We start from the raw sequence: 25,000 nt of genomic DNA on the forward strand, positions 1-25,000 counted from the left end.
CCCACTGTTTCCTTTCTATAGTTCTCCTTTTACTCTCTTGGTGACAAGAACTGAACCCCCCTCCCCTTGCCCCCTTGTTCGTCCTCCCATGAAACTCTAAGATGACCCCAAACCTCGCAAACCACCCCGCTCCTCCTTTTTTGAAATTCAAGAATGGCCGGACGTAAAATTACAAAAGCCAGTCTTACATACGGATTTCCCAGCACTCACATGATCTCTCCGTTAGTGTCATCGGATGGAGATAAAAAGATCGTAATTGTTGTTGTTGTGACGTCAGCTTCGACAACTTGGGGGAGTTTGGGAATAGGAGGACCTGTAAACAAAAGAAAAAAAGTAAAAGTGCAAAAATGTTTCATCACCGAGATCCTTTCAGATGACATGAGAAAAAAGATTAAAGATTAAACCGGACCTTTGGTCATCTAAAGAAATGAACAAACTAGTGGCCCAATTTTCACATCCTAGGTAGCATAAAAATCTTTACTTTTGCGTATTGTCCGTGTATCTGTCTGTCTATCTGTCTGTTTGTTTATCCGTATTTCTGTACAAGTATATCTCAGTCAATCGGCCTATCTGTCTGTCTGACAGGTAATTTAGTGTTAACAACTGGGTTGAAAACGTAAATTAGCCACCGTAAAGGGTAAAAAAGCTGACGTTTCGAGCGTTAGCCCTTCGTCCACCGACGCAGCACCACAGTTTCTTTAGAAACTTACCCTCTTTATTTATCTGTCTGTCTATCTGCCCATCCGTCCTTACGACTGCTTGTCTCCTTCTTTATCCACTACTCGAAGATTGAGCGAGTTGCTTGCTGACCCCATTCAAATTATCAAACTAAAATTCATCCCAATTATGTAGACAACGTGGGGACACATGGCAACGATACACTAGGCCAATGTTCTACAAGCTGAACTACAGTTCTTACATGTTCACACAAAAAACATAACATTTAGCATACGTTTTGATGGTGCGTCCAGCTCCACAGGATCACTTGCGGTTCCATATCCTTTGGCTGTTTTTGCTTTCACATAGACACTATATTTTGTACCAGGCTTCAACTTTTCCACTGATATCTCAGTGCTCCGAGAGGTTTCGTCTAAAACTATTTCGTGGTTATGTTGAAAGGAAGTGTTATATGCTCTTTTACCCTCAAAGTATACCTGAAAATCGAGGAAGATACAACATCTCAGAGAAAGACAAACAAATGCAGTTGTAATGAGAAGGGGAAAATTCGTTCCGAATTCACAGAAAATTTACACACTTAAACTTCAGGGTTCCGATGGTGGGAAATGGGCAGTGGTTCCTTCCTTCTTACGGGTTTTTTAATTCGAAAGCCTACCTGTGTCATTACTGAAAAGAACACAACACAACGGGAGCTGATGATAGAACCATAAACCTCCAAAGCGTGCTCATCACTAAGGCATTATTCCTCAAAAATTGAAGCTTTCGATTACATGAGCATGACAAAATGCATTCTAGCAGAATAGTCATCACACATTTTAATCAAGCTCGAAAAAACTACCAAATCAACAAATTCACAACGAAACAAACACTAAACAAAAACAAAACGAGACAAAAAAGTAAAGCAAACAACATCAGACACTCAAATAACGCAATGTGGCAATATCTCATGCAAAATTTACGAAAATCGGCTGATTTATTTTGGGCCTGCAGGGCGTGAAATTAATTTTTTCTTTTTTCTGATAGCCACTTGGCCCCCAAATTTTTCAAAGTGGTAGCCAATTCGAAAAAAGTCGGTCGCCATTTCTGAAGACAAACAAAACCTCTTTTTGTGCTGTCAGCGTTCTAAATAGACCCTCTAAAATTAAGTTAAAAAAAAGATCGTTAATATGCTACAAAGTGGACACTAGAGTGAATGATATTCAACGTTCAAGCTCACGTAAATCCAAGATTGTGTCTGGTTATCGATCGAGACTCATGTGCTGCGTTTTGGAAACCAACTTAACCAGGAAGTTTGCCGCGGATTTAATTCGTCTTTGCAAATCCTTTTAATTCACTATATCTCTAGGTAAGGTTATGATGAAGTATTCTAGACGCCAATTTGGCTTCTAATTTTCAGGATTTGGTCGCCAAAGTGAAACATTTGGTCGCATTGGCGCCTGTATTAGGCGCAATTTCACACCCTAGCCTATCTTTTTTGTAGTTGTGGCTGTTGTTTGGGGTCTCATTTGACTTTTAAAAAATATCTTACAAGATTACAAGATAATTTTCAGCTAAGACTGAAATGTAAACTTGCACGCTTCGAGACCATTAGTGCACCTGTATAAATTTTCGATAGGCTTGATATTGAACGGATTTTTGCAGCTTAGCTCACCGAGTACTTGGTGATAATTCCGTTGTGGTCCTGGGGATCCTTCCATCTGACAGAAATTCCACCTTTGTCAAGTTTCGTAGTGACATCTCTGGGCTGACTTGGGACTACAACAAATCATAACAATTGCTTTGAGATCAGAAAATTGTATGACGAAGATACGGAACGCTTGCAGAAGAGTTAAATTGTAATCGGTGTGAAAATACTTGAAGTGTTAGTGTTCCCATGCGTGTACCATTCGCGGAACAGACCTAGATCAATTATTGGTGTCAATGGAAGGGTAGAACATTTGCGCGTGTGCGAACGTTGAAATAACTAGATGAAGTGCTTCCAGGCTGTCAGAACCAAAATTTATCTCAAACGTTACAAACAGCGATACCAGCCAGTAAGTTACGGTGTTTAGAGGCGTATAACGGTTTTTGTAAATCAACAAGATACCCGTAAATGAAAAACAGGATAACCAGTAAATTACACGAATGCGTAGGTTCGTGCAATTTTTTTAGTCTTAAATTTACTCGTGCTTATTTATTTCAAATTGCTCTCGAAATCAAGTGATTACCTGTACAAACGGTTTCATTTATTGAGAAAAGAAGAGAAGAGAAGAGAGAAAATCTTCGACCAGCTTCGTTCAATATGAAAAGGTAAGGACTATACCTCCTTCCTCTGTTCTTGCTGTGGCGTTAGCCATTTCCCCAGGTTTAATTGTAACGGCCTGGATTGTGAACGTGTAGTCTGTATAATACTTGAGACCTTGTATCAGCCTTCTGTGTTGCTGCATGTCTGACTCCTCGTCAGCGCTCTGGTTGCGTACGTTTCCGACCTGTAAGCCGGTTTTAGTATTGTAGATCTTTATGTAATAGAACCTTACAACTCCATTAGAATTATCAGGCTCCTTCCATATAAGATGAACATCAGCGCCTGTTACAACCTGAGCCCTAAACTCCTTTGGCGGTCCAGGACCTAGGATGCAAAAAGGAAATAAATTAAACTAACAATAAGAATAAACAAAAATAATCAACCCACCAATCAATCGAACAAGTGATCATACATCAGTTATTTAAGCGACGGAGTTCCCATTCTATAGTTATTTTAGTGTAAATACGATCGTAAGAAGATGAGAACGAGAAAAGAATGTAAATCACGAAGCAAAGGCGACCGCTGAGCTTTTCATGAACCATGAACTATTTCCAACATTCATTGTCATCAACCACTTCGAGGTTATCATGGAATCAATAACACAATTCATCATAATTCATTGTTATAATTGACCATTCCAGTAGTCGCTGCATCTTCTCTCTTTTAATTCAAAATTCATTCTTCCCAATTGTTTCCTACAGCAAATAAATGTCTGGCACTTGAACCCACGACCTCCAGCCCGGTAGTCCGACGTTCTAAAACATGAAAAATCTAGTTTCCCGGAATACAAGTAACACTTGAAAACCATGAATCATTAGTATTTACTTACTATCTTCGAAAGTTGTGACATTGAATACTTCAGAAGCATTTCCCGGTTTCGATGTACAACCCCTGACTTTCACATAATAAGTGGTATATTTGTTTAAGCCGTCTATAATATGTTTACGCGTGCTTCCAGTCACTTTTTGCTCATAACTTTGTACGTCCTTGCTGGTTCCATACAATATCATATACTCTCTTATGTCTCCATTAGGGTGAGCTGGTTCCTCCCACGTTACAATAATTGAAACAGAAGAAACGGCCTGAACTTTAACATTGAGCGGATGGCTTGGACCTTTTAAAATAAATAACAGTACAAGATTTGAATACGTTTGAGTGGTTAGTAATTACTCAGTAGCTTAAATAAACACAGTGAAGAAAAAAGAAAAACAAACAAACAAAGTAAAGTAAATATAAAACAACAAAAAATATTAAGATCTAGAAAAAAGAAAAGCTCAGCAGATTTTAGGCTATTTTTGATTAGAGAGTTTAATGTGCCACGAGCACCTCAAGAAAAACAACTATTGGAAAAACAGAAACAGAAGTTTTTCATCAGAAATTGAGTGTAGTTTAAACCGATCAAAGCCTCACTCAGTTATTTAGCTATTTTTTCTATTGTTGTCGTCGTCTTTTATTTCCCCGAAGAAAAAACCTCTCAAATCATATTTCCTTAATTCAAGGATGATGATGAATCAAACTAAATTCAATGATGGCATACCTTTATCCAATGTCTGAACATCTGAGCAAGGGCTGAGTGGTGACTTTCCTACACTTGTAAACCCTCGAACTTGAATGCAGTATGACGTAAATGGCTTCAAGCGCGTGATTATTGTGTTTGTATTTGTTGCATTAAAACTTAACACTTTTTCTGTTCCACTTTCTTTGTATGAAACCTCATATCCCAATATGAAGCCGTTTTGATCCTCTTTTTTAATTTCATTCCATTTGACTCTTATGGTGTGCGCATCCTCGGCCTTTGTCTCTTGTTTGTTAATGACTGGAGCGGAACTGGGAGCTGTAGTTGCAAGTCAGAATAAAAGAATTAGAAGATCTATGTCAGGCAACATCTTCGTTAAACTTAGAATGTTGTATCTAAGAAGATCGATGACCGATATTAAACATGACGTATTTTTGACATGTCACCATTCTCAAAGGCAAATAGCTAATGGTCATGAACCCATTATCTTCTAGCTGTGCTCATGCTTTGGTTCTAAAGGTCTATTGCATTTCTTTACATTCAGTACGACATCCGTGGAGAAAACATTTGTTAACCAAAAACAATAAACACCTTTAACATGAAGTGACGCAAACATTGAAAGTATCGCGTGGCACTTGTAAGTTATTTGGATGCTACATGTGGCTGCCACCTGCAGACATTGATGAACGAAAACCAAAGCAAAAATAAACAACAACAACAACAACAATAACAACAACCTATAACTGCACTAACCATCTTCTTTTGTCTTTGCCGAAAGAACACTGGAGGCAGACCCAGAAACAGCCGTTTCAGCATGGACTTGAACATAGTAAATAGAGAACTCATCCAGTGAGGTCAGTGAGTACTCTGTGGTTGTGGGATACACCTCTTTATTCATGCCATCTTTTGATAAACCATACCTCACCACGTAACGTTTGAAGACGCCATTAAGCTTCAAGGGCGCATTCCACGACGCTTTAATCTCTGTGGATGACTCAACAGTCAATTTGAAATTCCTAGGAGCTGTAGGAGCTGGAACAAGTCAAATATAACATTTCATTTCAGTAGTTTAATTTGAATAATGCATGTATTCAAGCTAAAATAACAGTTTAAGACCAAAACTATGCTTGACATATATAAAAAACAGTTGCACCACTCACTGGTTTGGTTCTCAAGAGTTCTACACCGGATTTACCCTCTAAGGGCTACTGGCTTCTTATTTCTTATTTCAGTGTCATAATAAAGAAAATGATCACCAAACTCTCCTTGTCAGAACCATAGGAAATGTAAAAGGAACAGTGTGGACAATATGAATACTAATGTTGGGTGCAAAGGGCTAAAGATTGGTCCAGATTTGCATCCTAATATTTTACATTTTCATGTGGTAATTTTGACTCCATCCAGTAGGAAAAAAAAATCCAAATACCACGTAAGACTAAGAGTATTATCCAGAAGATAATAAGATTAAGGTGGCTAAAGTGTATGTGCTCCGATGTCCCGGGTTTAATTTAAATCTTGGTATTCCATTTTGGAAAACATCTGCAAACCATGTCAAGGGTTTGAAATTAACACAAAATGTAGCTACAATCTTAAACTGAATCAAGAGTAAAGTCATTCCCCCTCGCATTTGCATAATACCATTTCACTGTTACTGAAATTAGGGGAAATTATGTAATCAAAATGTTCCACAGCTTACTTGTTCCATTGTTAGTACCATCGGCTACAGATAAATAAAGTTCTGTAGAATTTATAACTCCTCTATCTAAAAGTACAAATAAGGTCATACATGTATATATGCAGACCTATCTACGCTGATACTTGCTGGATCTCATTAAGTGGAAAAACAGAAAAGCAGAAATATAACTTCAAAGGATATGCCAGCAAATTCTTCTACCATTAAAAATGCATTGTCAGCTCATAAAGCGTATCCATTTTTAGACAAAAAGACAAGATAGGAACCAGTTATCGCAGATCTAAAAAGTGTTGTGAATTATAATCATTACAGCAATAAGAGTTTTCATAAAGAAAACTCCCATACTCGTGAATTCCCTGCTTAACATTGCATCGATAATGTAAAGAGAAATTCTGTTTTTGGTCACTCATAGGAGTTCAAGGGTTACCGTAATGATTCAATTTAATGCCCGGGTGGCTTATCATATAGACACAATAGTCCTAGCCTTTACTGACAAGAAAAGTCAACTTTATTAATTAATAAAAATAAAAAGGATCGACAATGCCTGAGTAAAAATTGGAAAATGAGTTGGCGCTAAGGCTCAAGATGAAAAAATGCGTTGAAACACGACGAAAACAAAAGATGGGCGTAATTTCCCATGTACAAAATTCTCAGTTATTGACTTGCTCCTTGCCGTAAGAAGAAATCTTTCGAGTATAGGGGCAAAATGGCCTGTAGCAAATCTTCAATTGTCGATTTTCGTTCACAGTCTCGAGGAATGTCATTACCAGTCACTGATTATGTAACTTTCGGTTTTTCTTTCCGTATGGTTTTCCTCCCATCTAGAAACGTTTGAATGTCACTGTCTGTAGCGATACAGTTTTTTCAGTGAGAAAAGCAATCAAAATTTTAAATGGTGTGGGTGGGAGGGAGACTAAAACTTTCTTGGAAGCTACATGTAGATTTGATGCTTACATGCTTGCTTGCTTTATTGGTAATAACAGGTGCACAGATACCTAAGCGGTAATATGCTAACGTAATTTCACAATAAAAACGGGTTAACGTGCTGCGTAGCCGTTGGCTTTATCGGAGGCTATGACTTGTATATTAAGCAAATTGCTCTATCTTAAGGAAAGGACTACTATGTAACCTGCCTGTACACAGTCCAGACGTCTCAGTTATCGATGTCTAGATTCATATTAATAGAGATTAAAATTCAAATTAACTGCTCGCACTTTATGAACTTTAGAATTATCGCACATTCCTCTCTCACTTCGTGCAATAGACAGCAGCAAATCAACTCCGACAAGTATCAATACATTCACGTTCACTAAATCCATCATTCATCCTTAGATGATGATATTTAAAACGCATTGAAAAGAAACGTTGCGCTTGAACGACAAATAAAGATTTTTGTAAGCAATTTTCGGTTACTTAAGGTGTAACTTCAGAGGAAACAGCGGATGACCGACGAAAGAACACGCTTTGACGAAAATGCAAAAATATATAAAAAACAAGTTGATTTTAATCAAGAACAAAAGAACAAAGTCTTTCTGTCAACTTTTCTCTTCAGCTTTAGATCATTAAAGGAGAAGCAAAGCGTTCTAATTTAATTCAAGTAAAGCTTTGCCGGCGGGATATGAGATCGTCAAGGTCAGCATTTTCTTGAAAACTTTACGCCCCAATTGCGGAAAAAGCTTCAAATCAAGATTTTTTTCCCCTTCATATAACTTCCTGTCTCTCACTTATTCATGTATAAATGGTTAATGGCCTTAAGGATAATTCAGTTAGTTTCGCATGGATTTCGATCCGCTCAAGCACGAACATACACAGGAGTAGGTACTTGATTTACATATTCAATGTCGCTGTCGGGCGGTAAATATTACATTAATTATCTAAAACTGTTTCGAATCTTTCCAATTCACTTAGTTTTCACTTGAACAAGGAAGAGGAGTAACATATCAAAACAGTTGATAAAGGAAAATTTGGTACATTGTATCAATCCATCAATTTTCTCTTCAACTCACCTGTACTGAAGCGATCTACATAAGGGAAACAGCTTTAAAGCTACAACTTGATGAAAGTCAGGGGAGGATGTAGGGTTCTTTGATATGTTTGTTAAACCAACATTATTCAATATATATAAATTTGATCACTACCATCCACTAGTTCCTTCTCGGAAAAAAAAAAAAAAAAAAATATATATATATATATATATATATATATATATATATATATATATATATATATATATATATGACATCCTCTTCCGTCGCTCTTGATAAATACTCGTTATAATCAATCAAAATACGTTCTACCTCGAGGTTTATCCCGCGATTCTCTTGATTCATCGCGAAAGTGAAGCATTTAATCTGTTTGATGATCAAAATAGTCTTAAATAAAGTGCCACTATCTAGCAAACAACCAAATAATGAAACTAGACATTCGATCGAGAGCTCGCCCTTCAGGAACTTTAGAATTATAAAAGATTCCTTTCACACTTACCTGCTCTCGACAGTAGCAAATTGACTCCAAGAAGTATCATTACCAGCACCTTAGCTAAATCCATCGTTCAATGCTTTTGCAGAGGAAATTTGAAACGCAAATATCAAGTATGATATAGACACAATTTCTGGTCACTGAAGGTGGGACTTAGGATGATACAGCGGAAATATTACGAGAGATCGCGCTTCAAGGCTATAAAGGACCAAACACGTGCATCCCACAATCCCTTTGGCCATTTGGGTGTCAGAAAATATCCGTACGCTTTCGGAAGTTTTCGGTAAGGATCGTAAGAATGATTCGCCCTCACGAAATCGTTGGATATTTCTTAGATTGTTCTTTAAAACCTTTGCCGACGGGGGTTGAGATCGTCAGGGTCACGCAATGTCTTGGAAGCTTTGCAACACTATTAAGGAAAAAGCTTTAACTCAGATTTTTTCCCCTTCGTCTATCCTCCTGTTTAGCTCTCTCTCATTCATGTCTATGGACGGCAGAATATCGGAGAGCTTGATATATTTTAAATTCGGTTAGTTTCGGATGCATTTGGAACCGATAAGATCATCGCCTTGATAAAACTACTTGATAAATCATATCTACAGCTTTTATTCCTTAATTAATTTGCATTTGTCTACTTATAAATCACTTTTTTTCCAAAAACAAACAAACAAACAAACAAAAACAAAACAAAAATATCTGTAATCTATACTCTTAGGTGTAGGTTTTCGATTGTGTATTTTACTTTAAGAGGGCCACAGGTTTTTCAGTAATTTGAATTACTGTGGAGTGTTACCCTAATAAAAGCAAGTCTCTCTCTTACTCCAAAAATGTTGGAGCTGGCTTCAACGTCAACGAAATGCTACACCACAGAGTCCGAATAAACTTTTTGTAGATCAACCATATTTTTATCAAGATTTGGCCTATGGAACAAGGATTTTAAAACTTGACTCTGGGGATCACCTTGTCATGCCAAATGTCATCAGAATTTTACACGTAAGAGAGGCCTCTCAAAGGCTTTCCCTTCGAGGGCTAGACAACACTGCTGTAAGCGGAACGGTAGGGTTTGAAGCAATGCACAAGATAGTGAAGGAATTGGAAGAGGGTGGGCAACTACAAAGTGGTGTGAAGACGTTCGGAGAACTCTTAAGGGTGCCAAGCGATACTTGAAGACAGAGTGTGGGATACACTGTCAGGACGGATGGTAGTCCTTGCCCTGACCATTAATTTCCATTGATTCCCAAAACTCTGAGTTGCAAGGAAATTGTTCCCATGAACATCAAGCTAGCTGTGATAGTTGCGAAAGTTTGAAATCCGTGATTCAGGCAATCGGAAAAGAAATTGAATATCCTTTGATAACTTTTGACAACATAGAGAAGAAAGAAGACCTTAAACACGACCACGATGTAGCCAGAGAAGTGATTTTTTAGTGGAGGGTGCATATCATCAGGAGTAAGAACCAGGAGAGAGAAAAACATAATTTACTCAGGTCCCTCCAAAAGAATGCCTCCCTCATTGACTGAGCCATGAGGTTCATCCAATTGAATACAGAGAAAAGCAGTCTGAGTGGTTCGAAATATATTGAGCAATATATTGACATGTAAGTCCAATTATTACTTGGAATGCAGAGGACAACGGCCTTGCGATTATGTCATATGTTCATCTATTCGAAAGTTGTGCTTAAGACTGGTATGCGGTTTGCGCAATTCTGGAAAACCTTCTCGGCAACATTAAACAGATCAAGCCTACCGTAAACTAGATATTTTTGCCATCAGATTGCGCAGGCTATTACCACAACAATAATTTAATTGCTGCTGCCTCTATTGCTGGTACACGCGCTGGAATCAAGGTGATGAGGTAAGTTGAAAAGGCTTGTTAAATTACAACGCGCACACATTCTTTGAAGTTGCATGCGCCTTCATACGGACTCTTGGCTTGATCGACTTCTGCTGTTTCTGTTGATTATAGGAAGTGGTAACACAAACAAAGTAGATCAAAATCTTTTGATATTGTACTGCTGGAACGTAATTATCCTCTCGACTCTTGAAACATTGCATATCGTCGACCCCTTGTCGACCCCCTTAAAGGCAGATTAAAACGCATTTTTGCTGAACCCCATAGTTTACATATAATTGCTATAAACACAGTACATGTAGTGAATGAATACAAACCTTTCTCAAAGGATATTCTGGGAGAATTCAAGTAGGTTTATTTATTTACCGTGTTGTCCTTTTGTTGCCTCTTCTTTAGAATCGTTATAAGTATAATTTTCATTTTAACATTTTCACGATGGGCAGAGTGTGATAGTAGAGGTAAGAGCATACACTGAGCTTACCTAGCAAAATCTGTATTAGTATGACAGGTATTGATAGATCAGTTATTCTAACCGAGATACTTCCTTTTCTTATTCTAAAGGTATCATCTGCCAAGGATGATTGTGATCGTATTATTGGTCCGATGAAATGGCAATCCATATATATTGCAATGATGGCCATAACATTTTGCCACACTGTCCTTTGTCGTACTACTGAACCATATACTGAGGTCCAGTTTCGTAAGATGTCGCAGTCATTTGAAGGAAGGTTGACTGCAGGTAGAGGAATCATCAACGGTACATTATCAAGAGACAGCTTTGTGTCGGGCCTTGGGTGCCTGGACTTTCGACTGGTGTTATAATATGAAGCCCAACTTGAAGTACGTTTCACACTCTCTTTTATCGTTGCACCAAATAGCCTAGCATACTCTAGCCTAGACATGTCCACTTTCTTGGAATGGACAATAGCGTGACAATTTTCGACGTCATATGGCTCAAAAGATCAAGCGCTTGGTTGTCATACTCTCTTAGAGTGTCTGCTTGTCTTCTTTGGCCCCATTGTCTTGAAACGCTCTTTTTTTCTCTCTTTCGTTGCTTCCCCGCCATGAGACAGACGCATATGATAGTTAGTCATGATCTTCCTCATAGATAGCGAATTTACAATTTATTTTAGGTTTAGATATCGTGTATTCTAAGTGTATAAGGACTGTAAGTCTTCGTTGAGTCTGTATCGTCTTAAACGAGCCATATATATATATATATATATATATATATATATATATATATATATATATTGGATATAGCGATTAAGCTATTGTAAATAATGACATTGGTATACGTACGATTGCCTTACCAAACACTGTTTTTAAGCTTATGCCGGTGGTTTGGTATGTTGGAAGACATGGTTAACAAACTGATCGACCTTGAACTAAGTGCTCCACATTCCAAGGTCGAAGTCTTGGGCGTCATTCAAGACGCTTGAGCCCCAGCAGATGATCAAAGTCTTAGGCGTCATTTAAGACGCGTGAACCCCCGAGGGATTCCTACGATATTTCAATTGGTTTTCCACGCATTCCTCTCAATAACATTTGCGTTGCATCGGTAGGGAAGCACAGAATTAGGAAGTCGAGCATAGTTTTTTCAGTGTAATTAAGTGAAGAGATTTCTGTAGTTATTTTCTTGTCTGTGTTTTTCATTCATTTTCCCGCCAATTTAAAGAGAACAACAAAATAACAACAACGACAATACAGCAGATTCAACCGCTTTTCTCTTATTCGCTATTCTCGGTTTGCAGCTGACGTCATACATTTATGCAAATTAAGCGTCCGTCATGTTGGTGCTCATCTCGGGTGTGAAATTTCATGCAAATATATCGCCATCTCTACCGCACCCTCTTTCGAATACTTTGTTTTATGGATATTTCCGGTGAAAAAAAACCATAATTAAAAGAGAATATTCTCCTTAGGATACCTGTACTTTTGACCTAAGCGGAGGACCTAGAAAGCCACGTTCGAGAGCGATCTTTTAAGAAAATTTATGTGGTTGGTGTCGATCCAGTAGCTATTCGAAGCGAGCACTGAATTCAACTCAGAATGTCTGTCTCCGATAGAAGTCTCGAACCTTCTTTCTAATTTAGTCCTGGAGACAAGTTATTGTGCAAATAAGCAATTTGAAGCATTCAAAAGTCTTGAGGCGTACAACCTAATGGTGTCTGGCTTCGTAACATCGGTTCAAGGAGCAGAGATTGTTAACCAGATTGTAGTTTTGGCGAAGGTGAGATATTAGCAGCAGATGAACGATCCTCTTGTAGACCTGGATTGTCCCAGAAAGTGGTACACAAATATGCGTCAAGAAAAAGGAACAAATATAGTATGAGAAACATGCGAAAAGTTCCTCAATCATAACGCACTGATCCCAACGCACTACCTCAAGGAAATGCTTGGCTTAATCCTTAAAGAAAATTCGTTTTAATTAATTGAGGAGAGCTTCCTCCACAAACAAGGAACCGCTTTGGGTATGAAAATAGCAGTGCCATTTGCCAATATTTTCATGACGGAAACTGAAAAGAAATTAATCCAACAATTAAAGCGAAATCAAACCAAAAGAATGGAAACGTTACATTAATGACGTTTTCTCCCTTTGGGATTGCGACAGGAAAGAGGTAAATCGGTTAATTTAACGGGATAACCATTTCCACCCTACTATCAAATTCACGGCTGAAATATCAGAGAATCAACCAAATCACTTTTCTCGATACCACGGTTTTCAACAGGAAAAGATTCGCAAAAAATTTCATCTGGGATATCAAAACTCATTAGAGGCAGACTGAGACTTTCCAATTACGCACTTCGCCTCGTGCCACCCACCAGGCGTAAAATATGGTTCATTAAAGGCAAGCAATAAGATAGCCTGGAACTAACTCTTCGAAAAAACATTTGAAGTGGGCCGTTTGAAATTCAAGAAAAGCCTCGAAGTAAGAGGGTACCCAGAAAACATCATAGAAAGGTGTCTGGCAGGGGTCAGCTTTGCCTCTTGACAATAGGCCTTTAAATATACACAAAAGCCGAAAGGTCACGAACGCTAATTGCCTTTCGTCACAACGTACCACCCGGCAGTTAAAAATTTAAAACAAATATTGATGGAATAGTGGAGTCCGATACACAATCAGCCTTTACTGAAAACAAATTTTACAAAACTTCCGATCATCTTTTATAAAAAGGAAGAATCTTTAAGACATGCTTGTAGAGCAAAAAATATAATTTGAAGGCAGTAATGCGACGCAACCACGAAAGCCACGTGGGGAGTCCGTGCTGGTCTATCGTTATCTTTATTCTCACATCGTGTCGCTGCGACTTATCGCTTGTATCTAATTTCTTCTCATCTCTGTTGTCAATTTTTCTTTGAAGGAAGACTTATTTTTAATAACTGATGTATTCGATAAAATCCAATCCCTTTGTCCCGATCACTTCTGCTGCCACAGCCGAAAACTACACAAAGAACCATTCCTACTTTCTCACACACCTTACTACGATTGCATTTGTAACTAATTGTTTGGGCACCAACAGGGCGGATAGCAGCCGTCGTCAAGACAAAAGTCACGCGGGTGAAAACCAAGAGTTGGAAAATCGAAGTCGAATTCATTCAATAATGTAATGATATTATGGACGACAGTCAGACAATCAATCAGACCAAGCATTTTGCAGACACAGGAAATATCCCTAAGAAAAGGAATGAGTACATAATCGATACAGAGATTTTAAAATAGCCCAACCGCTGAAAGACAAGGTAATGATTTATTCCTCTTTATTTAAGTGTTTACATGATAGGGGGGTGGAAATAGCAGCTTCTCAGAGACACATACCATAGGCATTGTGTTTACCTCAGCTTTTAAGGATTAGCGCTATTCATCTTAAATACGAACAATCCACTTAAACATTAACATACTCAGAAGCAAGTAATTGATTCATATATTCAATGTCGCTGTCTTCTGTTGATTTCACAAGGGAAGTGTACGTTCGGGAACCATCGTTTTCAGAGGTCTGCAAAACATTCAATTTTATTTGTTAAAAAAATTATGTCATGATCGACTTGGCAGGCTTAGTAATGCTGGAAAACACGACTAAAATCGCGAATGCAAATTTAAAAAAAAAAAAAAAAATGAACGAACCATAACCGCTGCCAAGCGTAAATGAGACATTCATTCAAATACATTTCTAGTGAAAGTTTTGTTAGATACTGCGCTTAAAATTTATTGCCTTTTTTTCCAATGAGATCTCTTTGCTCGGCATTCCTAAAATGGTCTTAATCAAACAAGTGATGTTTGAGATAGATATAAAGGAAAATAAGGACATAAACGGATGAATAAAACTGGATAAATAATAATGGTAAATGGATAAAACAATCAAACTTATGTAATATGGAAAGTTTTATGTTAAAAGACCACAGTCAAGGTGCGTCAGAGTAGCAATATAGGTGCAGGGAAAGGGGCACATGCAAAGAGCAAAGAGGAACAGCTAAAAAGTAAAATAAAGGAAGTATCGCACATCCTTTATTTCCCTTTTTTATGAGGCTCATATTGGTTAGCTTTAATTTAGTTACAAGTATAATTACCATCATTGACTCCGGAAGCAGTTCGGTGTATACACCCTCCTGTTGGACTAGCGGTTCCCTATGGAACCTCTCAATCCCGGTTCCATTTCCCGAAGCAAACTCTAGCCGGGCACCAACATTCAAAACATTTAATGGCAAACTCTCTTGAAAGTCACGTTGATTCCTGTATAAAGAGCGAAAAGAAATAAACACACAAAAAGAAAAGAGAGAAAAGGTCCAGGTTTATTATTAATGATCTTTGAAAATGCAATAAGACTGACTGGCAACAAGAATGCAAAAAAACTTTGACAAGTTTTAACAACTAACAACGACCAGCACCCCACATTTATTTGGTGAAGATTCATGAATATGATTTCTACTCAGCTTAGAAAATCTACAGAGTTCAGAGCAGAGCCATTTAAAGCATTATAATATTGTTCTCTAATAGACAGCTTGGATGCCTTGTGCTCTAGTGACAGTGGATCGCCTTCGAGAAATCGCCAAATCCACTCTGGAATAGGAATGACGATCTCTGCATCGATGGGCATAAAAACCTAGTTTCAGCCTATCGAAAAAAATTATTTAGGCTCTTGTCCACTGGCTTTTATGCAACTACAGCTGCATTAGCTGTCTGGCTTTTGTCACTTTTTAAAGCATAGAGCCACCTGTCTCTACATTTCTGGGTAAGTGTTCTACCCTCCCAAAACAGCCGAAAACTCTTTGTTACACTTCGAAAACAAACCAAGTGAATAGTTGAAATGGATGCCACAGAGAAAATGTATTCCTTACGAATCATTAATTTTTATGTATTGTTTAAGGGATAAACTCGGCCTTGATTTACATGTGCTCCAGGCTGAATAAATTTCGAATAAAAGTGACACAGATTGAAGTAACTTACATTTTGACAGCTTTTTTTCTTGAGGCTAGCGGATAAAATAAAGCACCACCGTTAGCAGTAAACAGAGAAATAAATGACTTTTGTTTTCTTCAAAAGGGTTCAACTTAGGTTGTTGGAAAAAAGAAAAAAAAAAAAAGAAGAAGGAAAAAAATTGACGCCAGACTTCGGATTTGTCGGTTCATCCGGCAGCATTTAAGTAAAAACGTATACATGTACTCGGTATCTCGGGTGACACATTAACAACTTACCCAGCTAAGAGGTAGTCGCGCAGCCTATTGGTAATGTGACCAACTATTTCCTTTGGGCACGTCATTTAATACGTTTACTTTACTCGGATTTGTCGTTGCGTGATTTCATGATCCTTTAGGTATGATTTTTCCAGAACCAGTCGGTCTTACAAGCCAGCATAGCATTGTATGTTCAGGACACTTTAGAGCAAGAGGTTGTAATTTATTTCTTCGCTACAACTCAGTTTTTCTTTTCTCTTCTTTTTTTTTTTTTTTTTTTTTGCTTTTTTTTCACCTTTACTCACTACTCTTAGATTTGGCTTACTTACCAATTACATATATTTATATATCTAGAACTATTGCTTAAAAAGGGTCTTGATATTAGCAGACAAGTAACTACTTTAAAGAAACATGTATTACCAATTCAATTTCCAACCCTTTGTATATTAGTTAACTGAAGATGACAGAAGTTTCTGTCGAAACATGTCTTACAGACTTAAAAGTTTTATCGCTTTTTTAAAAACTATTGCTTAATTATTACTGAATGATATGTTGATCAAGCCTGCCCCTAAATTGCCTTGATAATAGAGATGACTAAAAGTCAAGTTTAATTTAAAGAAAAAAGAAAACAAAATCCAAGTACCCATTTCTAGATGGTTTTTTCGTAGCAGTATGAAAACCACGGTGAGGATGATCATCACTATAAACAACAATGCTGCTGAAATAGCGATTGGCAGATAAAGGATGCCTTTCTCGAGGTCATCGACCTTTACCACTACTGGAACTGTGGGAAAAGAACTAACGACATTTATTAACACTTTAACTCCCATAGGTAACCAGGAAAGAATTTCTCCTTACAATATAAACATAATACAGTAGACAAGTGGAGAAGATAAAGAAGAGTATCAATTAGGAGTTTATTAGTTGATCAGATATCAAATTCACTGAAATACCATCATTAGAATTGAATGGTAGATAGCGATGAGAATTACTAATGAGATAGGAGTGAACACACCTTAGCACCCTAACATCAGTATGCATATTCTCCATACTGCTCTCTCTACATTTCCTGGGGTGCAACAAGGATTTTGTTTAAAAATTATGAGCTTATTCAGCTGATGATCGTTTCCTTTATTCTATTGACCTTCGTATTTGATTCAGAGGTAACATTGTGAGGAGAAATAAAAAGGTTGTCACTCATTAGGGTCAAAGGGTCGAGTAACCTGCGTTATTGTTATTTTACATGCTAATAAGGGAATAACATGACTTTTTGAGGGAATATTGTTTATTTGCGCCCGCGTAGTGTCATTTGCGGCCCGAGCGCGAAGCACTACAAGGGCGCAAATAAACAATATTCCCTCAAAAAGTCATGTCATTATCATTATTATCAATAAACAAGGCCAAATGATATCAAGAATGCGAGTTTTAATAATACAAGCTAAGTGAATGACGAATTCAAAGTCACTTCAAATCATCATGTAAGCTGTAGGGCTGATAATGCATTAGCAGCCCGCTGTCAGTCTTTTGCGGCCCGCTGAGCGTGTGTTTTGAAGAGGCCGATTTTCTATTTGGCCGCGTATATTGATAATAATGGTAATTAACATGTAACATGTTATCATTTTACATGTTAATGGGTCATTCCATTACTCACTTGACTCGTTAGTTCTCACTTTTAGTGATACTGACCAAGGGCCACTTCCCTTATCAGTTTCTGCTCTCACTTGGATGTCAAACCATGTGTAAGGCGTTAGCTTGTCCAATGTCGCAGATCTGCTCACTGTAACTACTCTTTGTTGAATGTGGGATATTCCAGCTGCCTGCCACTTAACACAGTACCTTGTTATTCCATCCCCTACATCAGTAGGAGCGCTCCAAGAGATGACAATTTCGTTTGGTGAAACAGAATTTGTAGAGAGTGAGGATGGCTGGCCCGGCAAGCCTAAAAATTAACATGATAAAATGGTATAGATATTAGAAATCAATCATTTAAATGGTAATAGTAACATTCCTTTCCATTCCCCATTTAATTTGGGGCTAATAATATTGACTAAGGCTTGTCTGTTCTTTTCTATTTACCTTCATGAATGAATTTAAAGTTAAAGATAAGAAGGAATTTCAGAGAGTAAGTCGGGGAAGATTATGCCACTTTACTTTACTTATAACTTGATTCAGCATTGATTCACATCATCGTTCCGACATATTTGCTGGATAGCTCAAGTCCTCAACAGTTACAACGCTAATAGGTACCACATATGGTGGACGCCGTCGCCTTTGTTGATTTTTTCTCTTTTATACTGTCATGTAATCTTTTTAACTATCTTCTGCGGTGTAACTGACTTTCGAGAGAAGGACTGGGCCGTAATACGATTGACTTATTCTTATTCTCAGATTCGTGTAGTGAGAATTAAGAGTCTATTATCTCCTGCACCTGTCAATTCACATATGAATCCTGCATAAGATTTGGGTGAAGTACAGCTGACATCGTTATAGAGCCCGTAGTTATTAAGATAGTCTCTGTACATTTGCGCGCAGTTCTCTTCATAATCACCACCTCTGTTGTTAGGTTCTCCTCTTGCCCAGGGCCAATGTCCTCTGCTGGACGCATTCACTGAGCTGTTATCACTTAACCATCTCCACACTCCAGTTGATGTATCTTCCCACAAACCTATGAAGTATTCAGTGGTATTCTCTCTTTGAATGGTTTGCCTCAGGAAGTTCCATTCCTCACGACTCTCGATTGAAACAAGGTTATATCCAGACTGTTCATTACAGATTCTTTTGCTTCCAACCCAATTGTATCGGGTACCATTTCTCCCAAAGAAAATGTACCCGGAACCATGGAAGTACTTCTCGAAAGCTGAATGTAAAAATTAAAAAAAGACACACCCATTAACCTTATCAGCCGATAACACCTTGGTAGAAAGTTTAAAGGCAGAAAAAAATTGCTCTAACACTAATATTCTTTGAAGCTAAATAGCATCCAAAACAAGCTTAGTTGAACGTAAACAGTTCTTATTGGTCGCTCTGGGTATGGATCTAAAACATAAATAGTTTATTGTTCTCTTCATTGGGTTTTTTTCTTTGTTTCTTGGTTTTTGTTGTTGTTGTTGTCTTTTATTCGGTGTCGGGGATAAGTTTCATTTCAAAGTTCCAGTATCCTTCTTAATACGGATGTATTTCACTGTTGGATCCTACACGCTAGTGTGTAGAACAAGCAGAATAGCTGTTGTGTACTAACTTTATTAAACTCTATTTTCAACTACCTCACTTAAACTACACAAAAACTTAATTTCGGCTTTGTTTACTGAAAAATAGCTGCATCGATTGTAAGTTTGAAATGGTTTCGTAGTGTCTGAAGACATTGCAATATCTAAAGTGCGGTGGGCACTATATGTCCGGCCAAGTACAGTGTTAAATTACTGACTGAACAAAGAAAATATAGTGCATCTTTTTTTCATTTACCAAGCAAGCATACTCAATAATCAGCCTTAAAAAAAACAAAAATACAAAAATAAAACAAAGCGAAACAAGAGCAAAACAAAACAAATAAACAAATAAATAAACAAAAAACATCTACATGTTAGTCTAAACATTTTGCTTACCAGCATCACTCTTTACGTAAATGGTTTTAGTTAGCAAAACGAGAGCAGGATATATCGTAAAACACTAAACAACTGCCTCCCACAGTGTGCTCAAGCTTTAAAAACAAAATTGTTTGCAAATCGTGGTATGATATGTGTCTCAGGCCCTTCAATTCTGCACTTGTAAACAGGTAATTCGTCCTGGTAGAGCTAAAACAAGACTGTCAAAGCCAAACACGCGCACGTGTATCAAGCACGAATGTATTTTTACTTTTTATCTGACGCTTCCACCATTAATACTCTTTTCGATATATACTGCTGACCCAAAAACATTGTTGTATTTAGCCTGAAAAGAATCTAAGATTTCTCAGACTACTTTAGCACTTTCTATTCAATTATACAGTGTTGTGTTGAATAAAAATGAAAGTTCCCTTTAAGCACTAACTGATAAAAAGATACTTTCTGTGAAGACGCTCTTAATTAATTACGTTTATGGTATTTCTAGACTGTCAGCTTGAATTACTTTCAATACTTTGATCGAGATGAAGGAGCCATCGAGGTTGCTAGGAAGCCAAAATGATGATGTTTCAAACGCCACGAAAGACAAAGTTACGCTTGAACGATCAATTAAGATTTCGAAGCATTTTTCGGTCACTCAAGGTGTGACTTGGGAAGAAACAGCGGAAGGCTGGCGAAAGATCACGCTTTAAGGGAAATGCAAAAATATATTAAAACCATGTTGATTTTAATCAAGAACAGGCATTGAGAAGAATCCATCAATTTTCTGATGCAACACACCCATGCTGAAGCGATATACACAAAGGAAACAGCTTTTGAGCTACAACTAGGCGAAAGCTAGTGGAGGATGTAGGGTTTTATGATATGTTTGTTAAACCAGCATTATTCAACATAAAGAAATTTTATCATTACCATCTTCTAGTTCCTCCTCAAAAAAACAAAACAAAACAAAACAATCCCATCCTAGCTCGTCCGTCACTCTTGATAAATGCTTGTTATAATCGATCAAAACGCGTTCTACCCTGAGGTTTATCTCGCGATTCTCTTGATTCATCGTGAAAGTGAAGCGTTTTATTTAATCAGTTTGCTGATCAAAATCGCCACCATCTAGAAAACAACGAAATAATGAAACTAGACCTCGCGCCTCGTGAACTTTAGAATTATGAAAGATTCTTTTCTCACTTACTTGCTTTCGACAGTAGCAGACTGACTTCAAGAAGTATCAATACCGACACCTTCACTAAATCCATCGTTCAGTGCTTTGAAGGAGGATATTCGAAACACAACGAAAGTGCATTAAGGGTACGCTTCCACTACCAATTAAGATATAAACGCAATTTCCGGTCACTCTTGGTGAGACTGGGGATGATACAGCGGAAGTATTAAGAGAGATCGCGCTTCAAAGAAACTTTAAAAGTAGCTTTACGACAAGTTGATTTCAATCAAGAACGAGATAACGAAAAAGATGAGAAAACAACACAATCTCTCCTTATATCATTTTTACTACAGCTATGGATGGAATCGGATCGACTCAAGCATTAGCATACACAAGTTTAGGTACTTGATTCACATATTCAATGTCGTTGTCGGGCGCTAGAAGCTACGCTAACTAGACGCAAATTTGCGCTTGCTCTGTTGAAAAGAAACTTTGTTTTTGTGCTTGCATTGGTGTGGGCCTGCCGCGAACGGTAAGTACATATTTTTGTATGCGTTTTGAGCGTATTATACATAGTATCTGTGCTGATTTTGGACCGCACAAACCGCTCTTCTTCCGCCATTATACTATAGCATGCGCTTATCGGCCAAAACGTCGCCCATGTGTCAGAATTAAAACGTCACGCATGCGTGTTAAGGACTTAACTGCAATTTGCGACTGGACAAAAAAAGAAAACGATGGCGGAATTTTAACTCGGGCGTTTCCTTTGGAAAGCCCGAATAATAATCTATAAACAGTTTTGAACCCTTCCATTTCACTTAGTTTTCTCTTGAATAAGCAAGAAGAGTAATATATCAAAACAATGAAAGTAAGAGTCAGCACATTGTATAAAACCATTAATTTTCTCATACAACACACCCATACTGACGTGATATACACAGGGGAAACAGCTTTAAAGCTGAAACTAGATGAAAGCCATTGTAGGATGTAGGGTTCTTTGATATGTTTGTTAAATCAACATCATTCAATACATATAAATTTGATCCCTATTAGTTCTTTCTCAAAAAAATAATTATGCCATCCTTGTCCGTTGCTCTTGATAAATGCTTGTTAAAATGGTCAATTGGTCAAAACGCGTTTTACCTCGAGGTTTATCTCGCAATTCTCTTGATTTATCGCGAAAGCGAAGTGTTTGATTTAATCAGTTTGATGATTAAAATAGTTTAGAATCAATCGCCACCATCTAGAAAACAACCAAATAATGAAACTAGACAACCGATCGAGAGCTCGCCTTTCATAAACTTTAAAATTATAATAGATTCTTTTCTCACTTACTTGCTCTCGACACTAGCAAATTGACTCCAAGAAGTATCAATACCAGCACCTTAACTAAATCCATTGTTCATTGCTTTGAATGAGGGTGTTTGAAACGCAACCAAAGAGCATTAAAGGTACACTTGGACGACCAATTAAGACATTGAGGTGGTCACTTAGGATGATACAGCGGAAGAATTACGAGAGATCGCGCCTCAAGGGCAAAAGACGTGCATCCCACAATCCCTCTGACTATTTGGGCGTCGGAAAATATCCGTACGCTTTCGGAAGTTTTCGGCAAGGATCGCGAGAATGACTTGCCCTTCCAAAATCGTTGGATATTTTTTGGATTGTTCTTTAAAGCTTTGCTAGCGGGATCGAGGTCGCCAGGGTCAGCACTGTCTTAGAAACTTTACGCCACAATTATGGAAGATAATACTATTCATGTATATGATCGGTGGCCTTTTGGATAGCTTGATATATTTTAACTGCAGTTAGTTTGGGATGGATTCGAATCCACTCAAGCATTAACATACTTAGGATTCGGGCGCCAAAGGTTACATTAATTATCTAAAAACTGATTTGAATCTTTCCAATTCACTTAGTTTTCAAGCAAGAAGAGTAATTTATTAAAGCAGTGAATAAAGTAAAATTTAGCACATTGTATAAATTCGTCTTTTTTTTTTTTTTCATGCAACACACCTGTACTGACGCAATATACACAAGGGAAATAGATTTAAAGCTACAACTAGCAGATGAAAGATAGTGAAGGATGTAGTTTACTTTGATATGTTTGTTAAGTGAGCATTACTCAATATACAAAAATTCGATCAGTATTATCACTATTGACAGTCTACTTATTCCTTCTCGAAAAGACTATGCCATCCTCGTCCGTCGCTCTTGAAATATACTTGTTATAATCGATCAAAGCGCGTTCTACCTCGAGGTTTATCTCGCAATTCTCTTGATTCATCGCGAAAGTGAAGCGTTTAATCAGTTTCATGATCAAAATAGTGTAAAATCGAGTGCCACTATCTAGAAAAATTTAAATAATGAAATTAGACATTCGATTGAGAGCTTGCCCCTCATGATTTCTAGAATTATTAAAGATTACTTTCCCACTCACGTGCTCTCGACAGTAACATATATTACTTTAAGAAGTATCAATGCCAACACCTTCGCTCTACTCATCGTTCATTACTTTGGATGAGGATATTTGGAACGCCACGAAAGTGAAATAAAGGTACGCTTGGACGACCAATTTAGATATAGACGCAATTTCCGCTCACTAAACGTGGGACTTAGGATGATACAACGGAAGTGCCGTTCTCGCTAAGAGCGGTTCTCTCGACTTCCCGTCTAAAAAAAAGGTTTTCTATTATTTTTTGCAGGTATAAATCGGGCTAAAAAAGCATATCAGTGGATAGTTTATACACCAATGAGGTCACTGATTGCCTCAAACCCGCAGGTATCTCTCTAATTCTCATCCACCTACGTCTTGAAAACAACTCAAATCCATGAGTTTACTCAATTACGCACCCTTCAGAGGTCATTTGCATTATTATGAAATTGACCAAAAATCCCTAGTTGTCCTAAAATGTTGCATAAACCTGATTTATCGCAAAGCATGCAGGACCAACAAATTGAACAAAACAAAAGCGATCGAAAGACGCCTCTTCGATAATATTCAGAAACAGGTCATGAACCACGCACAGAGTGGAGAAGATCAAAATTTAAGAATTCAACTTAGCACCCTGGTCACTACATACATACCGCGTAGCTTAAAGCTACATAGAAACAATTAAAATACTTGTATATTTCGGTGTCATTTACGAAACAATACGTGTGAACTCTGCAAGAATTCTTGCAGTTTCGACCAAGATTTCGCACATGGAATGCAATCCTCGGACGTTCATTTCTGAAAATTTGCTGCCGTCATCAAATATTTTATGCTGTTACAGTCCACAACGTTCTTAAAGAAAGACTCAATTTTTTTTCCACTCCAACCACCCGCCTCACTTCAATATTTATGAGGGGAGTTAAGGTCACAGCATACCTCGATCCAACCCCTTCACTTTAGCTAAGGTTGTGCCTTACGCGTTTCTTTAGAGAGGAGAGTTGCCTCAGTTATTCATTTATTTTAAGAGATTTATCCAAAAAAAAAAAGGAACTTGTCTCTTGGAAAGCAAAGATTGTGGTGACTGCGGCCATTTCAGCGGAGTTTCAGCCCCGATATCTTTCCTGGAATGCCAGGACAACGTATCAAGTCATTTAAAGTACTACTGCCGATCCAGCAAAATCCTAGAGTTGGATGATTTCATGTTGTTTCGTTCCGGTCATTTTGGCCTCGAAATGGAAAAAGTAAAACAGATGTTTGTGTGTTCTAAACATCGGAACGCCTTGGGAAACATTGGAAATGCGGTTAAAGTACTTGCCAGCATCCAGCGCACAAAGGAAACTGTGAGACAGTGAAAGGAAACCGAGTGTTCAAAGTTAGACTGGCCGGAAATGTTTTTAAAAAGTCTACGGAATTATAGTTGCAGTCCGGATCACATTAGTAATATTTTTTTTCAATTTCTAGATTGTGAAGGCTAGTGTCACTAATAATTGATTGGCAAGGCCTATCTGCCTCAGCAGGGTGGGTTAGAATTGTCTCCACAAAATCATAGGACAAATTTTTGCCACGAAAAAATGTTTCTGTTTTTGCACCGGCTTAAAAATTTCAAATCTGTCAAATTTCGTCAGTGCTTGATGTGC

The 25,000-nt window shown here is 37.7% G+C and overlaps 2 protein-coding genes across 3 annotated transcripts in view; both read right to left on the reverse strand.

Annotated features, from left to right (window-relative positions):
* Nucleotides 1-8,848, reverse strand: part of LOC136278141 (phosphatidylinositol phosphatase PTPRQ-like) — a 15,269-nt gene extending 6,421 nt beyond the window's left edge. Inside the window, exons 1-8 of the mRNA XM_066161498.1 lie at nucleotides 8,656-8,848; nucleotides 5,232-5,510; nucleotides 4,500-4,796; nucleotides 3,792-4,076; nucleotides 2,981-3,286; nucleotides 2,330-2,433; nucleotides 953-1,154; nucleotides 211-313 (exon numbers count right to left, since the gene is read on the reverse strand). Coding sequence (XP_066017595.1) covers nucleotides 211-313; nucleotides 953-1,154; nucleotides 2,330-2,433; nucleotides 2,981-3,286; nucleotides 3,792-4,076; nucleotides 4,500-4,796; nucleotides 5,232-5,510; nucleotides 8,656-8,719 — 1,640 coding nt within the window. The 5' untranslated portion in view covers nucleotides 8,720-8,848. The remainder of the gene's footprint in view (nucleotides 1-210; nucleotides 314-952; nucleotides 1,155-2,329; nucleotides 2,434-2,980; nucleotides 3,287-3,791; nucleotides 4,077-4,499; nucleotides 4,797-5,231; nucleotides 5,511-8,655) is intronic.
* A 5,510-nt stretch (nucleotides 8,849-14,358) lies between these two features.
* Nucleotides 14,359-22,447, reverse strand: LOC131787381 (uncharacterized). Of its 2 annotated transcripts, none has more exons than XM_059104494.2 (7): nucleotides 22,265-22,447; nucleotides 18,603-19,031; nucleotides 17,826-18,113; nucleotides 16,818-16,958; nucleotides 15,948-15,972; nucleotides 15,071-15,233; nucleotides 14,359-14,499 (listed from the first exon to the last, which is right to left on the reverse strand). In XM_059104494.2, the coding sequence occupies exons 1-7, from the start codon at nucleotides 22,326-22,328 to the stop codon at nucleotides 14,389-14,391; spliced, it is 1,221 nt and encodes a 406-aa protein (XP_058960477.2). In that variant the 5' UTR covers nucleotides 22,329-22,447; the 3' UTR covers nucleotides 14,359-14,388. The 2 variants fall into 2 exon arrangements, with proteins under 2 accessions (XP_058960477.2, XP_066017599.1); XM_066161502.1 differs by lacking the exon at nucleotides 22,265-22,447 and adding an exon at nucleotides 20,960-21,048.
* Between the last annotated feature and the right edge of the window lie 2,553 nt (nucleotides 22,448-25,000).

Source organism: Pocillopora verrucosa, chromosome 14, assembly GCF_036669915.1.
Source record: "Pocillopora verrucosa isolate sample1 chromosome 14, ASM3666991v2, whole genome shotgun sequence".
NCBI lineage: Eukaryota > Metazoa > Cnidaria > Anthozoa > Scleractinia > Pocilloporidae > Pocillopora > Pocillopora verrucosa.